Source organism: Arvicola amphibius, chromosome 5 (genome assembly GCF_903992535.2).
Source record: "Arvicola amphibius chromosome 5, mArvAmp1.2, whole genome shotgun sequence".
In the NCBI taxonomy this organism is placed as follows: Eukaryota; Metazoa; Chordata; class Mammalia; order Rodentia; family Cricetidae; genus Arvicola; species Arvicola amphibius.
In genome coordinates, this window is record NC_052051.1 from 23,446,035 (window position 1) to 23,468,744 (window position 22,710).

Consider the following 22,710-nt stretch of genomic DNA (forward strand, 5'->3'; position numbering starts at 1 on the left):
GAAGGTTGGAGGATCATGGTGGTACATGCCTTTAATCCTAGCATTCCAGAAGCAGAGGTAAGTGAGTTCAAAGCCAGCCTGTTTTACAGAGCCAGGTCATTCAGCTTACACAGAGAAACCCTACCCAAGCCTGCTTGTGAGGAGCCTCACTTTATCTTCTGTCAAGGTCAACCCAAAGATGAATTTGATCTTGGCATTATAAAATGTTTTCCATTAATGTTTCAGTGCTTTTCCTCACCAACATTAACCTTTGAAGGCCCCATACAATGAGGTACTCACAGCTAAAATGGGGTAAATAGGTCTAGATTTCTGCGTGGGGTAGAATCACTACCTTACATTTTCAATAGATATATATATATATATAGGTTTTTTGAGACAGGGTTTCTCTGTGTATCTCTGACTGTCCTGGAACTCACTCTGTAGACCAGCCTGGCCTCAAATCCACAGAGATCTACCTCCCTCTGCCTCCTGAGTGCTGGGATCAAGGGCATGTACCACCATGCCCAGCTCCATAATTTCTAAGATGTGTGGGTGATATTTAACTTTTTACTTACTAAGCAAAAAGACAGACTAAAATCCATGTTTTAAATTATTGCTATTGTTATTATTATTATTATTACACACGTGTCATAGTGCACTTGTTGTCAGAGGACAAGTGTCAGGAGTCAGTTTCAGGATTGAACTCAGGGGATTAGTTTGTCAGTGACTTAGGCACTGTTCTATTGTTGTGAGGAGACACCATGACCAAGGCAACTTTTATAACAGAGCATTTAATTCGGGGCTTACAATTGCTAAGATTTAGTCCATTATCATCTTGGTGGGGAGCATGATGGCATGCAGGCAGCACTGGAGCCATAGCTGAGAGCTACAGACTGATCCATAGGCAGAGAGAGAGAGAGAGAGAGAGAGAGAGAGAGAGAGAGAGAGAGAGAGAGAGAGAGAGAGAGAGAGAGAGAGAGAGAGAGGTCATCCTTGAAACAAGAATGCCAATTTATTGCATTCCAGGGAAGCTTATAGGGCTTTCCTTGACTAATGGCCACAACCTAGCTCTAAGGATTTTTCAGCTGCAAGCCCACCAGAAACCACTCCCCTGCCATCAGGAACTCATGAGGGTCTCGTGCTCAGAGCAGCTGCAAGCACAGGAAAACAAGTTGTTTACTCCAGCAGGCAAGGGGTCATAGAAAATTCAGGGTCTGAGGGCCTGCAGGCCCCAACACTGTCACAGCTGCAAGTCATAGTTTCTACAGACCTATTTTGTGTGTTGCATAGCTTTTTCTGGAGAGACATGAACAATGTCTATTCAACCCAAATGGGTACCAATGACAGAACAACGATCCCACAAATCTAGTTTGCTGAATCAATACATTTATTAAAGCAGGAGCATTGATGACTCTCAGGCAGCTAGGTCACTGAAAAGCCCACCCCAAAATGGGTGAGCACTCACAAAAGCTGCATTCCTGGAGCTTCCTAAGGAGCTTGGAGTCAAAGCAAGCTTCATTTCCCTCAAAATTATTCCTTGCTTTTATAACTTTGGGGGAGGGGTTTTGTACCCTGTAGTGCTTTCAGAGACTTACATTTTCCTGGCACTTCTTGAGTCTTATGAACTTCTGCATTCCTCTACAAGGGAATGTTTCAGGTAGGAGAAAATAGATGTACAACATTGGACAACTGAAGAGAATAAGGATTGTCCCAAAGCCATTGAAAACATATACTTTAGGGTTGATTATCACCATTAACTTACATTTAGCTGTTCAGCAGCTAAAGAACTGCAGAGATGCTAGACATAGCATCCGGAGTAAAGAGTCCAGTAGACTACTTCCAGACTTCTCACTACTTTCGTAGAGTCCATAATTTGGCTTCTCTATTTAGAAAATAGAAAAACTATAGTGATTTCCCTCTCAGGTATGAATTGAAAATGACTAAATGTCTTATATGTTTTGATGGACCAAGACCCCCCCAAAAGGTTGCTGTGGACACCCCCAAAAATTACTTTTCCCAACAAAAAGCAGGGAGTGGTATGGAGAACTATGCCCATATTCCCAAATATTGTCTATAAATGTTTGCTTATATTTAAAGGGGGATATGCTATAGAGATTTACACTGTATGGATCTTGGTTTATTGATACAAATTTAAGGTCAATTTTGTTATATGTATATTTCTGCTCTTAAGGTGTTGTGATTGTCCAGCTCATTTAATAATGTAATGTATAATTAAGAAATATGGGTTAATAATCATCTATAGTTGTCAAGCTTGTAGTCATGTTAGTTAGATTTTCTAGACTTACAGAGATGTATTTCAGATAGATAGGTATTCTTCAAATCTTTCAGAGACATTCAGAATATGGCATTTAAATGTTTTAGGAAGTTGGGACTTTTCATGACAGTGAGACACAGCTGCTCCTGGCAGCACCAGTTATTTCAAGAGGATGATGGACATTGAAGAGGCTCCTTATGGAGTTGGCTAGCCATTTGGGCAAGAAACTGCTCTTGCCTGGATTGCTTGATGAACTGAACATACAGGACCCACAGAGAAATGACTGCTGAACTTGCCTAATGGTGAGACGATCCTTTGGGGTTCCTGCTTCATGAACGAATCTGCAAGACATTCTGCAGGGCACAGAAGAAAATGACTAACTGCCAATATAGGCGGAACTGTTTTGAAATTTCCTGCTTCTTGGAAAAGTCTGCTGAATACTATGGGCCTGTAGGCTGAAGGTGGATGTTCCAATGGTACAGAATAATGCTGGGTGACTGTCCAGGCAGCGAGAGGTCTCTGTCAATTCTAGTTTGGGAAGTTTCTTACAATGAACTTATTGTTTACTTAGGTAATATTATATCCTTCTGGAGCCTGTGATGGAGTTGAAGAATAGATATTGTTTTCCTTAGTTATGATAAAAGATAAAGTAGATATAAATATTGTAACTGTAATTCTTGCTTGATAACTGTTTTGTCATATGTAATTTTACTATGTTAAAGTTAAAACCTTCCTTTTTTATTTAAACAGAAAAGGGGAGGTGATGTGGGATTCCCCTCTGTATGCTGTGAACACCATTAGTTAATAACAAAACTGGCTTGGCCTGACAGGGTATAGCAGAACTAGGTGGGAAAAACTAAACTGAATGCTGGGAGAAAGAAGGAGGAGTTGGGAGAAGCCATGTTGCCCCACTGGAGACAGATGCTGAAACTTTAGCCGGTAAGCCACAGCCACGTGGCAATACACAGATTAAAGGAGATGGGTTAAATTAATATGTAAGTGTTAGCCAATAAGAAGCTAGAGCTAATGGGACAAGCAGTGATTTAAATAATATGGCTTCTGTGTTATTATTTTGGGGCTGAGCTGCCAGGAACCAACAAGCGGCTTCCAACAACAGCCACCAGTATCAAATTGTCCTGGGTTCTCTTTTTGTTATCTGTATATAACAGTGGCTATGTTTTTCAATGCTTCATTCAGAAAAAGAGGCTAATAACATATCTCCCTCACTAAATTATAGGCTCCTTCGAGGTCAGGACAGGCTGTGCTTAGATTAGGAATGGATATGCAGCAGGGAGTAACTAATATTTATGGGTTGTCTCAGTTATTATAAGGCAAAAAAGCAGAGAACATTATGGCTCATAATGAGGAGAATAGCCCCGGATAGAGGGGAGGTATCCTGATATTATCATCTAGAGTGTGATGAACTAATAATTCCATAGAATATTGTTTTAATTTGGTTTACTTTAGTAGTTCACAGCAAAAGGATTGGTAACAAGATACTAAGATAATCTTTTTCTTATTCTTTCCTTCTTTCTTTCTTTCTTTTCTTTTCCTTTCTTCTCTTCTCTCTCTCTCTCTCTCTCTCTCTCTCTCTCTCTCTCTCTCTCTCTCTCTATCTTTTCCCCTCTCTCTTTGTCTCTCTTTAAGACAAGATCTTATATAGTCTAGACTGGCCATGAAATTCTGATATTCCTGCCCTTATCTCTCAAGTGCTAGGATGGTAAGTGCCACCACGCCCAGCTCAGACAGACCACTCTGTTATTTCAGTAGACAAGAACAGAGACAAACAGATGCTGTAATCGTGTATGAATTGATGTGGGGTTTCCCTCTGTAGGCTGTGAATACCATTGGTTGATAAAGAAACTGTCTTGAGCAGAATAGAGGTAGGCAGGGAAAACTAGACTGAAGGCTGTGAGAAAGAAAGCGGAGTCAGGGGAACCACTGAAGACAGACACCAGAAGTCACATGGAGATACTCAGATTAACGGAGATGAGTTAGTTTAGGATATAAGAGCCATAAATACGCTTAAGCTACTGGCCAAACAGTATTGCAAATAATACAGTTTCTGTGTGATTATTTCGGGGCTGAGCAGCCAGGAACAAACAAGCAGCCTCCCTCCTACAATAATGAATACAAAAAAATAAAACCAAAAGAACATTAGTGCAAACCACAAAAATAACTAACTATTCCCCATTTTATGTACTACGAGGGGCCTTTTCACCAATCCTCACTTGACTCTTCTTATGCAAGAAGCATTACAACCCTAATAATCACTCCCACCTCTTGATAGTGTCTGCTTACTTGAACCCTCTCCTTAATCACCTGAGAAGTCCAAACAGCTTTCTTTCAGATAGTTTTGCTTTGCTGTTCTTCGTGGTTACAAGCCCGATTTGTCTAACTACAAGGGTAGTCTCCAGGATCTTTGTTTGTTTTTGAGACAGGGTGTCTCTGTGTAAGTATCCTGGCTGGCCTCGAACTCGCGTTGTAGACCAGCCTAGCCTCGAACTCACAGACATCTGCCTGCTCCTGCCTTCCGAGTGCTGGCATAAAAGGCGTATGCCACCACCGCCCGGCTCTCCATGATCTTTGACTGGATAGCGCTGAAGATAGTGGCGGCTGTACCTCCCCAGGGAAATGGGATGATGCATCCAGAATTGTCAAAGACTTCATAAACAAGTAGTCATGCACTATAGAAGGAAGCCTTCGCCAAAAAGAACATATGACCACCGTCGTGTCTTTTCTGGTGTGGTATGAGGCTCGTCAACAAGTTAATTACCTACTCTGCACATTTCTCAACATATCCCCTTCATTAAACAAGTTATGACTGTATTTCGAAGCTTCAGGTCAAAACAGTCGCTTGCTGGGCTGTTTTTCGGTCTACCTCAGGGGAACCAGGGAAGACACTTCTGAAGTAAAAAGTCAGCCGCTCAAGCTTCCCACAAAGTAAAACGTCTTTAATGAGGTGCATGCCTCCGGCTCCCCTAGAATTCCTCGAATACTAGAATACCCCAGGAGCGCGCTGGAAATCAGTCCCTCGGGTTCCTATTAGAGTCTCACTAACCTAACTCCGGAGGAATGACCCCAGACTCACTCGAGCAATCCAGCGCTTTCTGAACCGCCGAGGCAACACATGAAACCGAACCTCCTGACTGAAGCTGAAAAAGTGACTCACTACCTCAGGAACTGCTGCAGTTCAAGCGCGCTCTTCTTCTACGCAAACTACAAGTCCCAGCTTGCCCAGCGCCGAAATGTCGCCTGGTAACTCGCGCCACAAGAAGCACGCGCGGTTGTCTCTGGTGTGCGCCTGCGCAGATCTCGCCAACGCGCAGGCGCACTTCCAACGTTTGAGAGGAGGGCGGGGTGTCGCTCCCTTTCGCTGATGCAAGAGCCTAGCGCGGTGCTGGGAGAGGTATCGGTAGGAGTTGCGCTCACTCCGGGCTCTGAAGCTGACTGGTGTGATTTCCCGTCCGTGCCCAACGCGTTCGAGCCGCAGCCATGTCCGGGGACGAGGTGAGAAACTGAGCACGGACCTAGGGCTGAGGACTGAGGCAGGAAGCCGAACCCACGCCGGTGTGGAAAGCCGGGCCTGCGGCCTAGCGGTCGGCGGCCGCCATGTGGAGCAGCCGGGCCTAGGCGGCCCGGAGTTGTGGAGCCGGCGAGGACTCCGGATCCTCAGATTTGGCCGCACCCAGCTCTCCTCAGAGCGACGGCGTCGAGGCCGGCTTCCTACCGAGATCGGCGTTCCGGAAGGGAAAGCATGTTGGGTCGCCCTCTCCGAAAGGGTTTGGATGGCCACTTAGTTTCCCCGGTTAAACAAAATTAGGGCAGGCGGCCTGGCGCTCTTTTCACTCCCGCCGCAATACTCGTGCTGAGTGCTCCCGGTACTTTCACGCTTCCCTCGGTTCCGGTGGAGCGCCGTGCTGAGAAACTTTGTAGGCTGCCTTTTCCGGGCGAATCGCGCTCCCTTTCCCCAAGCTCGAGACTTTATTCCTTAGGACAGGGAGTGAGGACCAGAGGAAAAGATAATCTTAGTTTCAAAAAGTGACCACCCTTCGAGGAAAGTTTCCGGGCGCGAGTTCCTAAGTTTCTTTTAACGGGCGGGGCGAGGTGAGCAGGGAGTTCCGGACGGCTTCGAAACTGACTGGGTCTTTTCCCACTGGTCTTGGATCTCAGTAAAATTTTCAAGCCCCCTTAGTCGTTTTATTTTATTTTCCTTTTTGCCCTTCCGGGTTTATTCCAGTTAACATAAATGACTTAAAAAGGATTGCAGTTGTCTCAGTTACATGTTGCTTAACATTGGACCTAGAGGCTTCATCTTCCTTCCCCCCAAAAAAGTACTTTATGAAAAAATTTGTGAATTACTTGACCTACAGGGCCTTGGAAAGGATAGGAGGAACAGCTGGAGGCTCACAGTTGTCTTTTGAGTAGACTCCAGAAATGATTAGAATTTTCTCAACTAGTGAGAAAACTGGTTACAAGGCATTTATGATCAAGAAAGGAAGAAAGTGCTTAAAGAAACCGAAGTTTGGTTGAAAGAGATACTGGCTTGTTCATGGGGGGCTTAGAAAACTGCATTAAGGAATTTGAGATTGATCCTGGAGGGAACCAAGTCCTATTCTCAGTTTTTTGTAAGATGAGGTCTTGTTGGTCTGTTTTTAGAGATGAGAAAACTAGAGTTGTACAGCGCTGATAATGTTGTAGAGCCCCGGTCTGTGCAATCCTGCCTCTGTCCAGATGACCAGGAGGCTCTCCCAAGCTTACTGAGTAGTTCAGATTGGTTCTTACTTGAAAGACATTGTAGATATTGCTCTCAGCTACTTCATTATGCATGAGAGGAAGTGTTCCAAACTTCATAACTTAATAATAACCACCTATATACTGTTGTGTCCTGTCTATTGCTTCTGTGGTAAAGTGCTACGGTGTAGTAACAGGTAGTAGCTAACACCTGTAGTGGTTTGAGAGGTCATTTTTGGTAATGAGATCTTTTGAAAGGTGTGGGGTTAGAATTTATTTCTAGAGGATGAACAGGATTTTATCAAGCAGAGATGGTGGAACCAGCGTTCATACCAGCAGTAGTCTCTTGAAAGTCTAAAATATGTAGCTTTGTCTTTAGACCTGTCAGTACAACTTCATCTTATAAATGGAAAATTAGGGCCCAGGGAGGTTAGGCCATGCAGTAAATTGAATGGTACCAGAACCCTAGCCTTTACTCTCAGGTGGAATTTACTGATCCAGGAGAGAGAGCTGAACATGGGGTGTGAATCTGGTTTCCCTAGTACTGTTGACTAGGGAAGTGTTGTAAGGCAAACACTTCCGCCTCCCCTCCTTCCCTGAGTCAGGCTTTCATCTAAGCTTTGGAGCCTGTCCTGGACTAACTAGCTTTTGTAGACCAGGCTGGCCTCGAACTCACAGAGATCCACCTACCTCTGCCTCCCAAGTGCTGGGATTAAAACGCCACCATTGCCCAGCTGTGAACACTTTTTTTTTTCTTTTAAATCTGGTAATTAAGCCCCAAACTCACTAAAACATGACTCCTTTTAATCTGGTAAACCATTATCTTTAAAAAGTGTCTAGGAATGTGGATGCTTTTTGGTAAGGAGGGGAAGAGTCTCAAACATTCAGGTATTCAAAAAATGTTCAGACCATATTAAAAGTTTATTGTTTTGAGACAGTCTTATTGTGTACCTAGTCTGGATCTAAATTTATCATGAAGTTAGACCCCAGCGCCACCTCCGTCCAAGCATGTCAGTATCCAAGCCATTCTTACTCCCAAGTCCCATTCACAAGATGTTGGAGTGTTGGGTTTTCAGATCCAGTGAGGTATTTTGCAAGAGAAACTTAAACATTAAAAATTACAATTATAGCCAGAACATTAATCCCAGAACTCAGGAGTGCACAGAGACAAGTGGATCTTTGAGTATGAGGCCAGGCAGGACAACATAGTGAGACACTAACTGCCCCCCCTCCCCCCCAAACACCAAAGGGGTAAAAAGAAGGTTGAATTCTTTTCAGAGCGCCAAGCACAAGGCCCCAGACCCCAGTATCACTGAAGCTAAACTTAAAAAAAGCTTAAATGGTTTTAATAGTTTAATAGTTTCTTATAAGTACACTGTCAGCAACCATTTTCTTTGCAAATCCAAACCAATCTCAAAACATTTGAAATGCAGTCAGCTGCTAATTTGAAAGTTAGGTATGAACTTTTATTTTTTGGTTTTTCAAGACAGGGTTTTTCTGTTCTAACAGTCTTGGCTGTTCTGGAACTCACAGAGATCCACTTGCCTCTGCCTTCAGAATGCTGGAATTAAAGCTGTATATCACCACCACCTGGGCAGATATGGGATTGTTTTGTTTTGAAGACAGTTTCTCAAGACAGGGTTTCTTTGTAGTCCTGGCTGTACTGGATACTCACTTTGTAGACCAGACTGGCCTCAAACTCACAGAGATCCGCCTGCCTCTGCCTCCCGAGTGCTGGGATTAAAGGCGTGCACCACCACTGCCCAGCCAGATGTGAAACTTTTTAAGTCAAAGTCTCAATGTATATCCCAAACTGGCAAATACAGTCTTGTGATTTGGGGTGTTCTGCTTTGGATGCTGACTTAGGATCCATAAAGATTTTCTTATGTAACTATTTTACAGGGTTTTGTGAACACAATTAATTATTAGTATATTAAACATGTAAGTGGTATGTATTGGGGAAAGTAATTGCAATATGTGTTATTTTGGCATAAGGTACTTTGCCTATTACTACTTGTCTTTACTAGGCTATAGTCTACCTATTATAGACCTAAATCGGAAGTTTCTTCAGGGGTGAAAAGGTAATTGTGGAACTATCATCTGACCACTTTAGGATCTCTCTCATATCTGATCTATCTTGAATAGTATTGATGAAAAGGCAGTTAAGCCAGGTGTTGTAGTGAGTGCCTGTAATCTCAGCACTTCGGTTTCAAGTTCAAGACCAGCCTGTTCTGCATAAGACTACATAAGACTATTCACAAATCACAAACACAAACTCAGAAAAAGCTACTAGTAGGTCAGGCAAACTTAGACTTTGAAGAAAATGAATGGATTGTAAGACTGCCAGTGCCTGGAGTCTTATCTGCCCTTGTGCCAAGTCTTCTAGTTCAAGAACACAGCTCATCTGCTAAAATGGGATGTGATTCTGGTTTGAATTGTAGCATTCCTAATGGTGCACTATGAAAACTTCCAACATGCCTCACAGACACTTGATTCCTGTGAGGACAGCAACCCCAGATAGAGCTTGGTTTCAGTCCTGCTTACTAGTTTCTTTTACTGTACTTGAGACATAAACAAATTACAGTTAATTATTAGAAGCAATTTTGGAATTTCTTTTTACCAGTTTATGTTATGTCTGATAAATGAAATCACCCTAAGTTGAGGATGTTTCAGTGACAGTATTGTGTAAGTTAGAGTTGCAATCAGATATTTAATTCTCCCAGCAGATTTCTTGGCTTCAGTTATCTCCGCTGTACAGGTGAAGCACAGGATGATCCACATAAGAGTCAGAGTCAGGATTGGACTCAAGGTGATTTCAAGAGATCAGTGCAAACAATCTACAGGCTATCATTAATTTTTCACTTGTTCTATAGCTTGTGAACATTTCACGTAACAGAAAATAGTAAAGGATTCGTTAGAAATTCAGGGTTGCTGATAGGTTTCCTTACCAGTTCAGATTGATGTGAACTTCAGCATAAATTTGAATTTTTTTTAAAAATAATTTATTTTTTTTTTGTTGTTGTTGTTTTTTAATTTAATTGTTTTTGTTCTTTGAGACAGGGTTTCTCTGTGTAGTCCTGGCTGTCCTGGAACTTACTCTATAGACCTGGCTGCCCTCGAACTCATAGAGATCCACCTGTGTCTGCCTTTCAAGTACTGGGATTAAAGGAGTGTGCCACCACCAGTTGCCACTCCGACAGTTTCGTACATATATACAATAGATTTTGATTGTATTTACCTCTAACTCCCCCAAACACTCTTCAACTGATAAAAAAATTAAAAACCAAGTCTCAGGTCACCTGGTTTAGCCACTCTAGAGCATAAATCTTTTTTTTTTTTTTTTTTTGGTTTTTCGAGACAGGGTTTCTCTGCAGCTTTAGAGCCTGTCCTGGAACTAGCTCTTGTAGACCAGGCTGGTCTCGAACTCACAGAGATCCGCCTGCCTCCCGAGTGCTGGGATTAAAGGCGTGCTCCACCACCGCCCGGCTAGAGCATAAATCTTAAATAAAACGTTTATCATCTGCTTAGACATTGTTGATCTCACCCATAAATGAGGAATACAACATAGGTTTTCCTAAGGTCCTTTTCTTAAACTTCATGATTCATTCAGATCTAAATTTGCTCAAGAAAATTAAAATGAAGTTATTATAGCTTATGATATAAATTAAAAGGCACATGTGAGGTATTCTCCATGTTTAATAATGTAAAGAAAGTTAGATGGATATTTTTTTGTAAATCTGTTTTGTTTTGTGTTTTTGTTGTGTGTATTTGCCTTTTATTGCATTCCAAAGAGTATGCAATACAAGCAAGTGGTGAGGGAAAGTGCTTTTATACTTTGAGGCATTTCCCAGCCCCTTTTTTGGGTTTTTAGTGTGTCCAATTCTTTAAGAATAGAACATATTTGGAATGTGAGCATCATTAAAAATAATCACTGATCTTTTTAAATTTAAACAGATGATTTTTGATCCTACTATGAGCAAAAAGAAAAAGAAGAAGAAGAAGCCTTTTATGTTAGATGAAGAAGGTGATGCCCAGACAGAAGAAACCCAGCCCTCAGAAACAAAAGAAGTAGAGCCAGAACCAACTGAAGACAAGGATGTGGAGGCTGATGAAGAGGACAGTAGGAAAAAAGGTGAGGAGTTGTGTCAATCACAGTTGTTATGGAAGCCTTAGTTCCTCCACTGGGTTAGTAGAGCTGGAGCCAGAGACTGAAGGGTATGGAGGGTGGAGACCAAGGGGTAGCCAAAAGTAAAGAGATACAATGGATAGTTCCGGAGATTGTGTTAGAGAGCGCTTTCTGACATTGCAGTGTCAGATTATTGAGTTTGTTCTCAGCCAGGACCCCTAACTAGATTTTTCTAGAAAGCTTTGAGTTGGTGTGTTCTTCAGAACCATAATTTTGGTAGTAGTGGTAGGACTACCATAAGAATACATGAAAGGAGTTGGTGTGACTCATCTTAATGGCTTGCCTTCTAATTGTTAATAACTGGAAATCTTTAATCTATTTTTAGATGCTTCTGATGACTTAGATGACTTGAACTTCTTTAATCAAAAGAAAAAGAAGAAAAAAACAAAAAAGATATTTGATATTGATGAAGCTGAAGAAGGTGTAAAGGTAGTATAGCTTTCTTATTGAAGGTAAAATTGGAATTCTGGAAAGGCTGCTAATAGTTGTTTTCTTCCTTCATCTCATCTCTTAGCTTTGGTTGTTTAACATTTAGTCACTACTATTAAGGTAATTTTCTTAGGAATGTATATGACTACATGGTATAAAAGATTATAATAGGAGCCAGGCAGTGGTGGCGTATGCCTTTAATTCTATCACTCAGGAGGTAAGTGTAGGCTGGTCTCATCTCTGGGTACTGATGTGAGAGATTTGAAATAACCAAAAATAGTCCTTTTAGAATAAATCAGTTTTAATAAAAGGAGAAAGAGGGACACTTACAAAGCCAAGGCTCCAGCGAAGCAGAGGGTGACGGGGGGGGGGGGGGGGGGGGTAGATGGGGGGACGGACAGGGCCGTCTATCCCCAGCCGGGTTCTTTTTAAAGGTACCTTTTTCCCCTGGAGCCGCCACGCCCCTGAAAGCAGGGATTGGCCAGCTGCCCCAACAGGGTACCAGGCCAGCCTGGTCTATAGATTGAGTTCCCGAACAGCCAGAGCTACACAAAGAAACCCTGTTATCAATCCCTGTTTTTTTGTTTGTTTGTTTTTTCTAGACAGGGTTTCTCTGTGTAACAGCCCTAGCTGTCCTAAAACTAGCTCTTGTAGACCAGGCTGGCCCTGATCTCAGAGATCTTCCTGCCTCTGCCTCCTATGTGCTTAGATTAAAGATGTGTGCCACCACTGCCTGGCTGGGCATTGTCTTTAATCATGCCAAAATTGTTTGGCTGAGAAAAAGTGTCTCTGTAATTGAGAAATCTTGAGGAACAAATATTAATACAGCTTTTTGTGTTAAACTTTCAGTACCAGCACAGAATATCCCACAGTGTGGCAGCTGGTAGCTGATGGCAGTAATTCTGTAGGAAAGCTAGACTTCTCTGGGTAATTCTGTGGAGGATGCTCTTGATCTTGAAGGGACTTGAAACCTTATGGTTGTCATTCTTTTGTATTGATTTTCAATACAAAAAAATCTGAAAATTATTTGAATAAAACGTAGATAGGTAAGTAGGAAGGTGAATGGGTGGGTAAATGGATGAACAGAGTAGCTAAGAGACTTATTCCTTGCTCAAGAGCTACCATTTTAAAGATGGGCTAGGAAGAGTTCTTGGTGGCTGAGGTGTCTACTGAGCAACCATGAGGACCTGAATTTGGATCACCAGGACTGGTATAAATGCCTGTCTGGCAGCATGCACTTGTAATGCTGACACTGGGCAGGGTGGAAACAGATAGTTCCCTGAACTCACTGACTGTTAGTTCAGACATCAATTAAAATAATGTGGAGAAGCATTTGAGGAAAATATCCAGAAGTCAGTCTTGGGCTTCTACACATAAATATGGGCAAGTGTATATTGGCACACATTATGTACACACATATACATACTCTGCAGAAATGATTTTAACAAAGCCCACATATTATTTATAGTAATTTTGTGTGTGTATAAGTGTCTGTATTCACAAATATATGTTCATAGTGAAAACAGCAATCATATATCAAGGACTCTTGTTTTTTACTATGTACTGAAGTTTCTCTTTAGTAGTTTGTTCAAACACAAATAAGTGATGTGTAGCCTACGTGTAACAGGTAATTTACTCAGTAATCTATTTGGAAACAAGTTCGCAGTTTAGATGACAGTCCATTTAGCAAATTGTATTGGTGATTACTGTAAGTTGGTGTGCTCAATTTATGTTGAAATAAGGTTTGTTTTTTTTTAAGCTGATGGTTTTGCATTGTTTTTTCCCCCAGAGGTATTACAAGGATAATTTAAGAGTATTTAAAAAATATTTTTTGAGATTATTTTATGTGTATGGTGCTTTGTCTGATTGTGCAGCACATGCTGCACAGTGTCCTCAGAGGGCATTAGCTCCCCTAGAACTGGAGTTGGAGATGGTTGGGATTTTGGTTAAATGCTGTGATACTTTTCTCTACTTCTGGAGTTAGAGCCTGAAAGGATGTTACAAGTATCCTAGTTAGGCACAGTGTGGATGACTACAGCTTTGCTGGTGTGTGCTTGCTTATATTTACCATTTCTAAGTTTCGGATTTACTGGTCATCATCATAGACTGGGTCTGTTTGGTCTTTTATTTGTAAGGTATCTAGTTAATACTATAGGTTGATTAATGCGGCACCAAAACTACACAACTATATTTAGGATCTCATATTTGAGTTCCACTTATTCCCACCAATTTCAGTTTATCTGCTATGATCTGTGAAATTATTATAGCCATTATCAACAAGTCATTCAAGACATAACACAGATCGTGTTGGTAATGTACTTGAGTTAGGGAGCAGGATAGGCTGGTGAGAAACTAGAAGCCAAGAAACAGGCTGAGCCTCTGTTTTGTGGACCTTATGATTCAATTCATCTCTTAAGACCTAAGGTGCCGCCGGGCGGTGGTGGCGCACGCCTTTAATCCCAGCACTCGGGAGGCAGAGGCAGGCGGATCTCTGTGAGTTCGAAACCAGCCTGGTCTACAAGAGCTAGTTCCAGGACAGGCTCCAAAGCCACAGAGAAACCCTGTCTCGAAAAACCAAAAAAAAAAAAAAAAAAAAAAAAAAAACCTAAGGTGCCTTTTTCACATTCAAGCCTACAGCAAGTAAACTTGGAGTCAGGCTGTACCATGTCTGTCCATATTCATCACATGACCCTGATTCCCCATAAATTGTTCTTTCCCTGTTTCGTGATGTCATCTATTGAACTGATGCCCAGCAACTTTTTCACAATTTTTTGGTGCTAAGGTGATATGATAACCATAATAAAAATTAATTAGGTCTTTACCTCTGGTACCCCATGTTCAACTCTGCAGTCTTCAAGGGTAATAACCTGTCTTTTGCTCTTGAAATCTGGTGTCCATATAGCTTCTCAGGATAGTTAACCACTAGGAAGATTAAACCATTATTAGGGTTTGGAACATTGAATGACCCCTGCTACCTCTGTGAATGGACAGTGGACACTGAATTCTGTCATCCCTACATGATGCCATTCAAAGAGCTTGTAGGTTGGTTACCTCACAGAAGTGCTGATAGGGTAGCTTGTTTACATAACTTGACTTTCCTTGAGTTCTCTTAACTCCCTATTCCCCATAGCTTGTCCTATGCATTATTTCCATTTGGTTGTTCTTCAGTTAATCTTATATAAGAAACTGATGATAGTAAGTAAAACTTTACTGCGTGCTGTGAGTTTTAGCAAATTAATAAATAGGGGCCAAAGGTCTCTGAGTTGTAGCTTAGTAAAGATGTAGATGAAACTCACCACTTGTGTATGAAATGAAAGCCCTATGAAGTCAAGTTCTTAAACCTGGAGTTTCTGACTAATTATTCCAGGTAATCAGTATTATACCTGATTGGGGAGTTTGAGAACTGTGTAAAATATAACTGTGTATTTGGTGCCAGTAGGAAAATTCCTTCTTTTGACCCATATTTAGAAACTTAAAGGGGATGGTAAGGAGCTGAGGGCAAGTATCAGCAAAGAAAAGTATACCTGAAAATCAGTAATGAAATCCATTACCTTGAAGCAAGAAAGTTTATTAAGGTATAATTCACTTAGCATATAATTCATCCATTTAAAGCAAATGGTTTTTAACATAAAGTTCTGTAACTGTCATCAATTTAAACAATTAAATCCTCTTGAAAACAAAGCCCGTGATCATTGTCGCTCTCCAGTTTTTTTCATTAAGCCCTAACCTTAGGCCTTAACTACTGCTAATCTACTGCACGTTTAATATGAGTAAGATGCAGTACGGGACAAACAGAGAGACTTAAAATACTCTTGAGTTTTGCTCCTGCTAAATTTGGCCATTCAGAAGATTGAAGAAGCTTAAAAGTTTCTCCAGTGATTCAGGTAGAGCCTGGTTTAGAATATAGATAGCAATAACAAGATCCTAAGACTAATAAAGAGGAAGAGCTGCAGAAAGGGAAACAATCCTACAAAATTGTCTTGAAGAATTGTTTAAAGATTTGGAGGCAGTTTGGCTTATCTGAGAGGCATTTCTCATCTATATTTTTAGCTTTGAATATGTGAATATTCTAAAGTGATGCTTGCTCATGTCATTAAAATAGTTCTAGTATCAAAATATTGAAACTTATTTTTAATTTCTTAGGAACTTAAGATTGAAGGTGATGCTCAAGAGCCGGCTGAGCCAGAGGATGACCTGGATATTATGCTTGGCAATAAAAAGAAGAAAAAGAAGAATGTCAAATTCCCAGATGAAGATGAAATACTAGAAAAAGATGAAGGTAATGTTGGGAACTTCAACATCTTGGTTTTAGGTTACATAACCCTTTGATCTGGGTGTCTTCTGCTGGCTTGAGGAACATTTTAAAAACTATTTGTCCTGCTTTTGATTTTCACTACATAATAATGGAATCTGAAAAGAGTGTCTTAACTTGATAATGGTAGACAAAAAATTTCATTTTATTTAAGTATAGGAAGATATTGTAATTGGGTTTTAAATATTTAAAATTTTTAATATAGTTTTATATGCTGTAGGGTTTTTTTTTTTTTAAGAAATTTTTAAAACAAACATGGGTTTTTATAGATAGAAGTTTTTCAAAGATTTGAAAACAGTTGGACTTTCCTTTTGGTACTTAATGCTTTGTCCTGTTTGCCAAGAAACATTTCACTGTTACCATGGACGTCCCATTAAAGATCTTGTGTGAAGCTGTAATATTTCTGTTTATAAAGGAAAGGAGACTTCTCTGTGGTCCCTTTGTACTTGAAGCTATTGCAGCTATCACTGTGACAGGAAAAAGCAATATCTGAAGCTTTCATTCTCTGGATCTGTACCCCCCTTGTTGGATCAAAGCCCATTGCTCATTCGTACTCTTTGTTATCTGTAGCTTTAGAAGATGAAGACAGCAAAAAAGACGATGGCATTTCATTCAGTAACCAGACTGGGCCTGCTTGGGCAGGCTCTGAAAGAGACTACACATATGAGGAGGTGAGACAAACTCTTTTTTGAGTAGGGAGTTAAGTCTATTATTTGAGCTCAGAGAAAAATTGGTATAGATCTCCTGCATTAGAAGAGCCACTGGTGATAAAACAGATTTTAGTAGGCCATGTAGCCAGTGCATGGCAATTCCTGATACCAACTTGTGGGGTGCTCAAAGCTTGGCTGTCACTATAGTATTCATCAGAGGGTGTGGAGCCCTCTGGGAATCAGTGGGGCTTTGGTGACAAGTATCCACTTTGTGGTCAGGGTAGTCTGGAGTTTGCTCACTTACAGTTTCTTCAGTTTTTCCCATGTGTCATATGGTTTCCTGTAAAGTGGTAGAATGATTGGGGCTTATTTTCTTAACTGTTAACAATGAATAACTGAGCATTCTTGATGGTCCAGATCTTGGCAAGTAATGAACTGCTGCCCTCAAGAAGTTCCCAGAACATGTAGAGATTTGTGTGTATATTATAAAAATATAATTTTATGGGCTGGAGAGATGGCTCAGAGGTTAAGAGCACTGGCTATTCTTCCAGAGGTCCTGAGTTCAGTTCCCAGCAACTGCATGATGGCTCACAACCATCTGTAATGAGATCTGGCGCCCTCTTCTGACCTGCAGACAGAACACTGTATACATAATATATAGATTAAAAAAAGAAAAACAAAACCAAATTTTATATATATATATATATATATATATATATACTTTATTTAAACAAGATATCCCAGACGGTAATTTACACTCTTGTTATTACTAAGATTTGCTTCAATTCCCATTCCTTATAGTTGCTGAACCGAGTGTTCAACATCATGAGAGAAAAGAATCCCGATATGGTTGCTGGAGAGAAGAGGAAATTTGTTATGAAACCTCCACAGGTTGTCCGAGTAGGAACCAAGAAAACATCTTTTGTCAATTTTACAGATATCTGTAAACTGTAAGTGGGCTAGTGGGCCACATTTTGTTGTTAAATGTCTTTTAAATGTTTGTTAAAGTAATCTTTTTCTGTAGGTTGAAAAAGTACATAGGGGGATATATAATGACAGACGTCACAGTTCGTGTTTAAGCCAATATTGACTGAGAATAGATCTTAGGGGCTGGAGTGACTCTGGCACCTGCATGGCAGCTCACAACTGTCTCTAACTCTAGTTCCAAGGAATATGATGTGCAGGCAAAACACTCATACACATCGTGAGTAGGGATGAAGTAGATCATAACCAGAGTCAGGAATGAAGAGGCTGGATATAATTCTCCACAAACAAGGATTGTGTCTCAGTCAGGCAGGGGTGGGCCTGCCAAATAAGCTGAACTTAAGCTTCCTTGATTGTCAGGACCCAATGGATGAGGATTTTTAGTTTTTAATCACCTTGCATCCTGTGCTGGGGTCACTTCCAGGTCACTGCCTGAGTCTGGCTTTTCTCAGATTTGTTAAGCTGTGCCCTTTCTGGCAGGTTTTCTCCATCTACTTACTTTATCCTACTGTTTGTTTTTCAATTTCATATGTCATTCTTGCTTGTTATAAAATAAGTAATCCATTCTCATTAGTTTCAGCATTTTTCAAAATATTTTTTGTTTTTGATGACAGCAATAGTATACGTTTACTAGAAATTAGAAAAGTAAGATACAGTAAGAAAATGAAAGGTTATGTGGAAATCCACTCTTAGAAGGTAATCATAGCTTAACTATGATTTTAATGTTTTGTTTTGCTTTCATGCTTTTAGGTATTTACTTGGAAGGTGTGTTGAGAAACAACATGTAATAGTTTATGAGTACCAAACTATAAATATGTAAATATAGTTCATTTTCTGGAAGAGCAGCTAATTTTTTTAACCATTGAGCTGTTTATTCAGCCTATTTGTTTTTGAAACAGGCACTCACTGCCCCAGGCTAGGTTTGAAATTAAGGTTGATTATCCTGCTTCAGCCTCTTGGGTGTTGGGGTTACAGCCAGTGCCTAACTGTGCTACTTCCTTCTGTGCACAAGTGAGCTTACACTGAGTTTCACCTAATAACTGAGTAATCACAGTGAATAATAAAGAGTATGTTTCTGTTTTGTTTTCTAATTTCTATGAAATATTTAAGTTTTTTATTTTCTTTTTAGATTACATCGTCAGCCCAAACATCTCCTTGCATTTTTATTGGCAGAGTTGGGTACAAGGTAAGAAACTGTATGCAAAATGAGTACTATTTGATACTTCAAAAGAACCACTTGTGTAATTTGAACATACTCAGAAAAAAAACATTCATCCTAATTACCAGTGGATTATTACACTCATTGTTTAAGCATAAGGAGGAAAGCTAGCCATGTATTTAACTTCTCAGAATAATCTGCACTTGGTATAGAAAAAATGAAATTTATGCCCTGGCAATGCAGAAGTATCCATGGACAAGCCCGTATGTGGTAGTTCTGTTGAACTTCTCCATATTGGGTTTCATGGTCTAAGTTGTTAACTGACCAGGTGTCTTCCTCACTTGATATAGAGGTGAGGTAAATTCTAGCAAGTTGTAACTAGCGAATTTATGATCAGTGAGTTAAATATTTCAGAGTTGTTGGGAAAATTCCCATTTGTTTTCCTTTTCTTTTTGGATGGTGAAAAATGCCCTAGGAATCAGGGTAGCCTAGGTAGGGAGGAATCACATGTTACAATTCATGGTATGTGATATTAGATCCTCAAAGGAAAATCAGTTTCAGCAAAAGTCCGCTTTATGTTGCAAACAAAAATAAATTTAACTCTACTAGACTTTAGTTTTACTTTGCAATTTATCTTTTTTGTTTTACACTGTAATTTATTATTTTTCGTGGCAGGGTTTCTCTGTAGCTTTGGAGCCTGTCCTGGAACTAGCTCTTGTAAACCAGGCTGGCCTCGAACTCACAGAGATCCACCTGCCTCTGCTTCCCAAGTGCTAGGATTAAAGGTATGCACCACCACCACTTGGCGTGATTCCTTTTTAGAAAGCAATAATGTCTATCTAACAAGGATCTTTATCAAGTGTTTGTCAGCCGCTTTTAAGTTTATCACTGACAGTTTGTGGCATGGAATTTCAGTTTTACTTTTTTGGTGACAGTTTTTTGACATACGACTCTCAATTTGAGTATATTTTCAGTTGTACCATCATATGATTCTGTCAAACTGTAGTGCTTTGATTTTTATTTTGTGATAGGGTCTTACTGTGTTCCCAGGCTGGTTCTGAACTCCTAGGCTCATGTAGTGATCCTCTTGTCTAAGCTAGTGGATGACTGGGATTACTGGTTCGGAACACTGTATCTGGCTTAGCTTATTTAAATATTGACATTTTGAGAAGAGTCACAGTGGAGCCCATGCTTGCCTTAAACCTGTAGCAGCCCTCCTGTTTCTGCCTCCCACATGCTGGGAGTACATGTGTGTACCTTCATGCTTGGCTTCAGAAATTTAAAAATAACATACAACCTTTTTTATGTTTATACTTTTCTCATATTTGCAGTTAGTTTGCATTCAGTAAATGTTTTTTTCTTATGTTGAACAGGCAATCAAACCCACACAATTAAGAGCTCAGTTTGTTTCAACATAGTCAATTATAAATCTTATTGTTACTAGAAATAGCTGAAGTTGGATTAAATGTTAGGAAGTTATTAATTTTGAGGGCTGGAGAGATGATTTCAGAGGTTAAGAGCACTGGCTGCTCTTCCAGAGGTCCCGAGTTCAAATCCCAGCAACCATAAGGTAGCTGACAACCACCCGTAATGAGATTTGGTGCCCTCTTTTGGTCTGCAGAGGACACCAGAACATGCAGGCAGAAAACACTGTATACATAAATAAATTTTATAAAAATGAAAATAATTTTGAGTAGATTGGCAGTGATAGCACACATCTTTAATTCCATCATTCAGGAAGCAGAGGTAGGTGGATCTCAGAATTCAAGGCCAACCTGGTCTACAGAGCAAGTTCCAGGACAGCCAGGACTACATAAAGGAACCTTATCTAGAAATAATAATTGTGAGGGGCTGGAGAGCTAACAGCTAAAAGCAGATAACTGCTCTTGCAGAGGACTTGAGTGAGTTAAGGTTTCCAACACTCTTTTTGGGTAGCTCACAACCACCTTATAGGAGATCCAATACCTGGCCTCCAGGAACCAGCACTCACACGCACAAAACCCTACAGAGACGTACACGTAATTAAGAATAAAATTTTCCTGGGCGGTGGTGGCGCACACCTTTAACCCCAGCACTTGGGAGGCAGAAACAGGTGGATCTCAATTTTGAGGCCAGCCTGGTCTACAGAGGGAGTTCCAGGACAGGCTCTAAAGCTACACAAAAAAACCAAAATGAATGAATGAATAAAATCTTTGTGGAAGATAAAACTCTTAAAAAATTTTTGAGGCCAAGTATGGCAGGGCCTACAAGTAATGCTAGCACCTGGAAGGCCAAGGAGTTTCAAGGAGCTCAAGGGCTCGTCTGGGACACATAAGTTCCTATCACAAAAAAACAAATAAAATTTGAGTAACAGGATAGTATAACACACCTGAAAAACGATCATTATTGAATATATTTTAAGTTCATTAAGTATGCTGGAATTGAACTCCTTCAGGAAAACAAAAATAATGGGATATTTATGCTTTCTTTCATAGTGGCTCTATAGATGGTAATAACCAACTTGTAATCAAAGGAAGATTCCAACAGAAACAGATAGAAAATGTCTTGAGAAGATATATCAGTAAGTGTATAACTGGATTTTATCGTATTATTTTGAAATATTCTCTTTTGGCTGTGGCGTTTTGAGGAGATCCATTTGTAATGAACCTGGGAAAAAGTAAGCCTTAAAAAGATGTAAAATGGGCCGGGCGGTGGTGGCGCACGCCTTTAATCCCAGCACTTGGGAGGCAGAGGCAGGCGGATCTCTTGAGTTCGAGACCAGCCTGGACAGGCTCTAAAGCTGCAGAGAAACCCTGTCTCGAAAAACCAAAAAGATGTAAAATGGAGCTGGGCATGGTAGCACACACAGTACCAGTACTTGAGGGATCTTTGAGTCTGATGCCAGCCTGATACACATAGAGAAACCCTGTCTCAAACCTCTCCTCTCCACCTGTACCCCACCGCCCCACAAAGTGGGGAGAAGATGGAAAATGATAGTAAAGTGGTAGAAAGCCTCTGCTGGCTGATTCTGGCTTGGCTTGCCTCGACCCTCTTGTGTTACCTAATCGTTTAAAATTGGCATTTCCTGCCTTTTCTCACCTAAGGCAAAAGTGGATCATCCATAAATGGCACCAAGAATACCCATCTGGCAAACTTCCCTAACTGGGGCATTTGAAGTTCTTTTAATATGTATTTTACTACACCAAAAGCATTATAGCAGACAGCTAATAGCCATTAGCTAGACTTCCCTGTCTGGTACGGTAAACTGTACTCTCTGGTCTTCAGCTTATGAGGTAGATGCATTTCTGTGGGCAAGCAGGAGCTTCTGCCTTACTTTACCTAACAGATAATACTGTGTTGCTTTTTCCACAGAGGAATACGTCACTTGTCACACATGCCGATCACCGGACACAATCCTACAGAAAGACACCCGACTCTATTTCTTACAGTGTGAAACTTGTCATTCTCGATGCTCTGTTGCCAGTATCAAAACTGGTTTCCAGGCTGTCACAGGCAAGCGAGCACAGCTCCGTGCCAAAGCTAACTAATTTGCTAATCATCATTGATTTTTTCCAAAATGTGTGGTGGAGATTTGGCTGGACAGGTTACCATCAGAGTGGACGTACCATTGAGTTAAAAACAAGATAGAAAATCTGCCAAGTTCTTTGGTGAGTGATTGATCTGAAATCCTTGCAAGATGCTGATACTCAAGCTGTTGACATACTCGTTGCCTACTTTAACAACTGTCAGAGAAACGTGATGGGGTAAGGAGGTGCTTTTTAAAATCGTTCATAGACTTCTGTAAAGTGCAAGATAAATTAAAGTTATTATAACAGTGATTCTTTCAATTTGATCTGTCCTTTAGTTTTCTTTTCTATAATAAAATGCTCATTGAATTTAGCAAAAAACAAAACAACAAACTTGGTTCCTGGACTTTGGCAAGTTCTCTCTGTCCTCAGAAACTGAATATTGGCAGATACTAGAGCTGGGCAGCCATCTTCCCTTTCAGCTTCTCTTGAGCTA

The 22,710-nt window shown here is 40.5% G+C and overlaps 1 protein-coding gene across 1 annotated transcript; it reads left to right on the forward strand.

The window, feature by feature from the left end:
- The first annotated feature begins 5,610 nt into the window (after nt 1–5,610).
- Eif2s2 (eukaryotic translation initiation factor 2 subunit beta) lies at nt 5,611–22,526 on the forward strand. The gene is made up of 9 exons (XM_038331518.2): nt 5,611–5,764; nt 10,943–11,120; nt 11,500–11,603; nt 15,747–15,882; nt 16,486–16,586; nt 17,367–17,515; nt 18,679–18,735; nt 21,183–21,268; nt 22,060–22,526. The coding sequence occupies exons 1-9, from the start codon at nt 5,750–5,752 to the stop codon at nt 22,233–22,235; spliced, it is 1,002 nt and encodes a 333-aa protein (XP_038187446.1). The 5' UTR covers nt 5,611–5,749; the 3' UTR covers nt 22,236–22,526.
- Nucleotides 22,527–22,710: the final 184 nt, after the last annotated feature.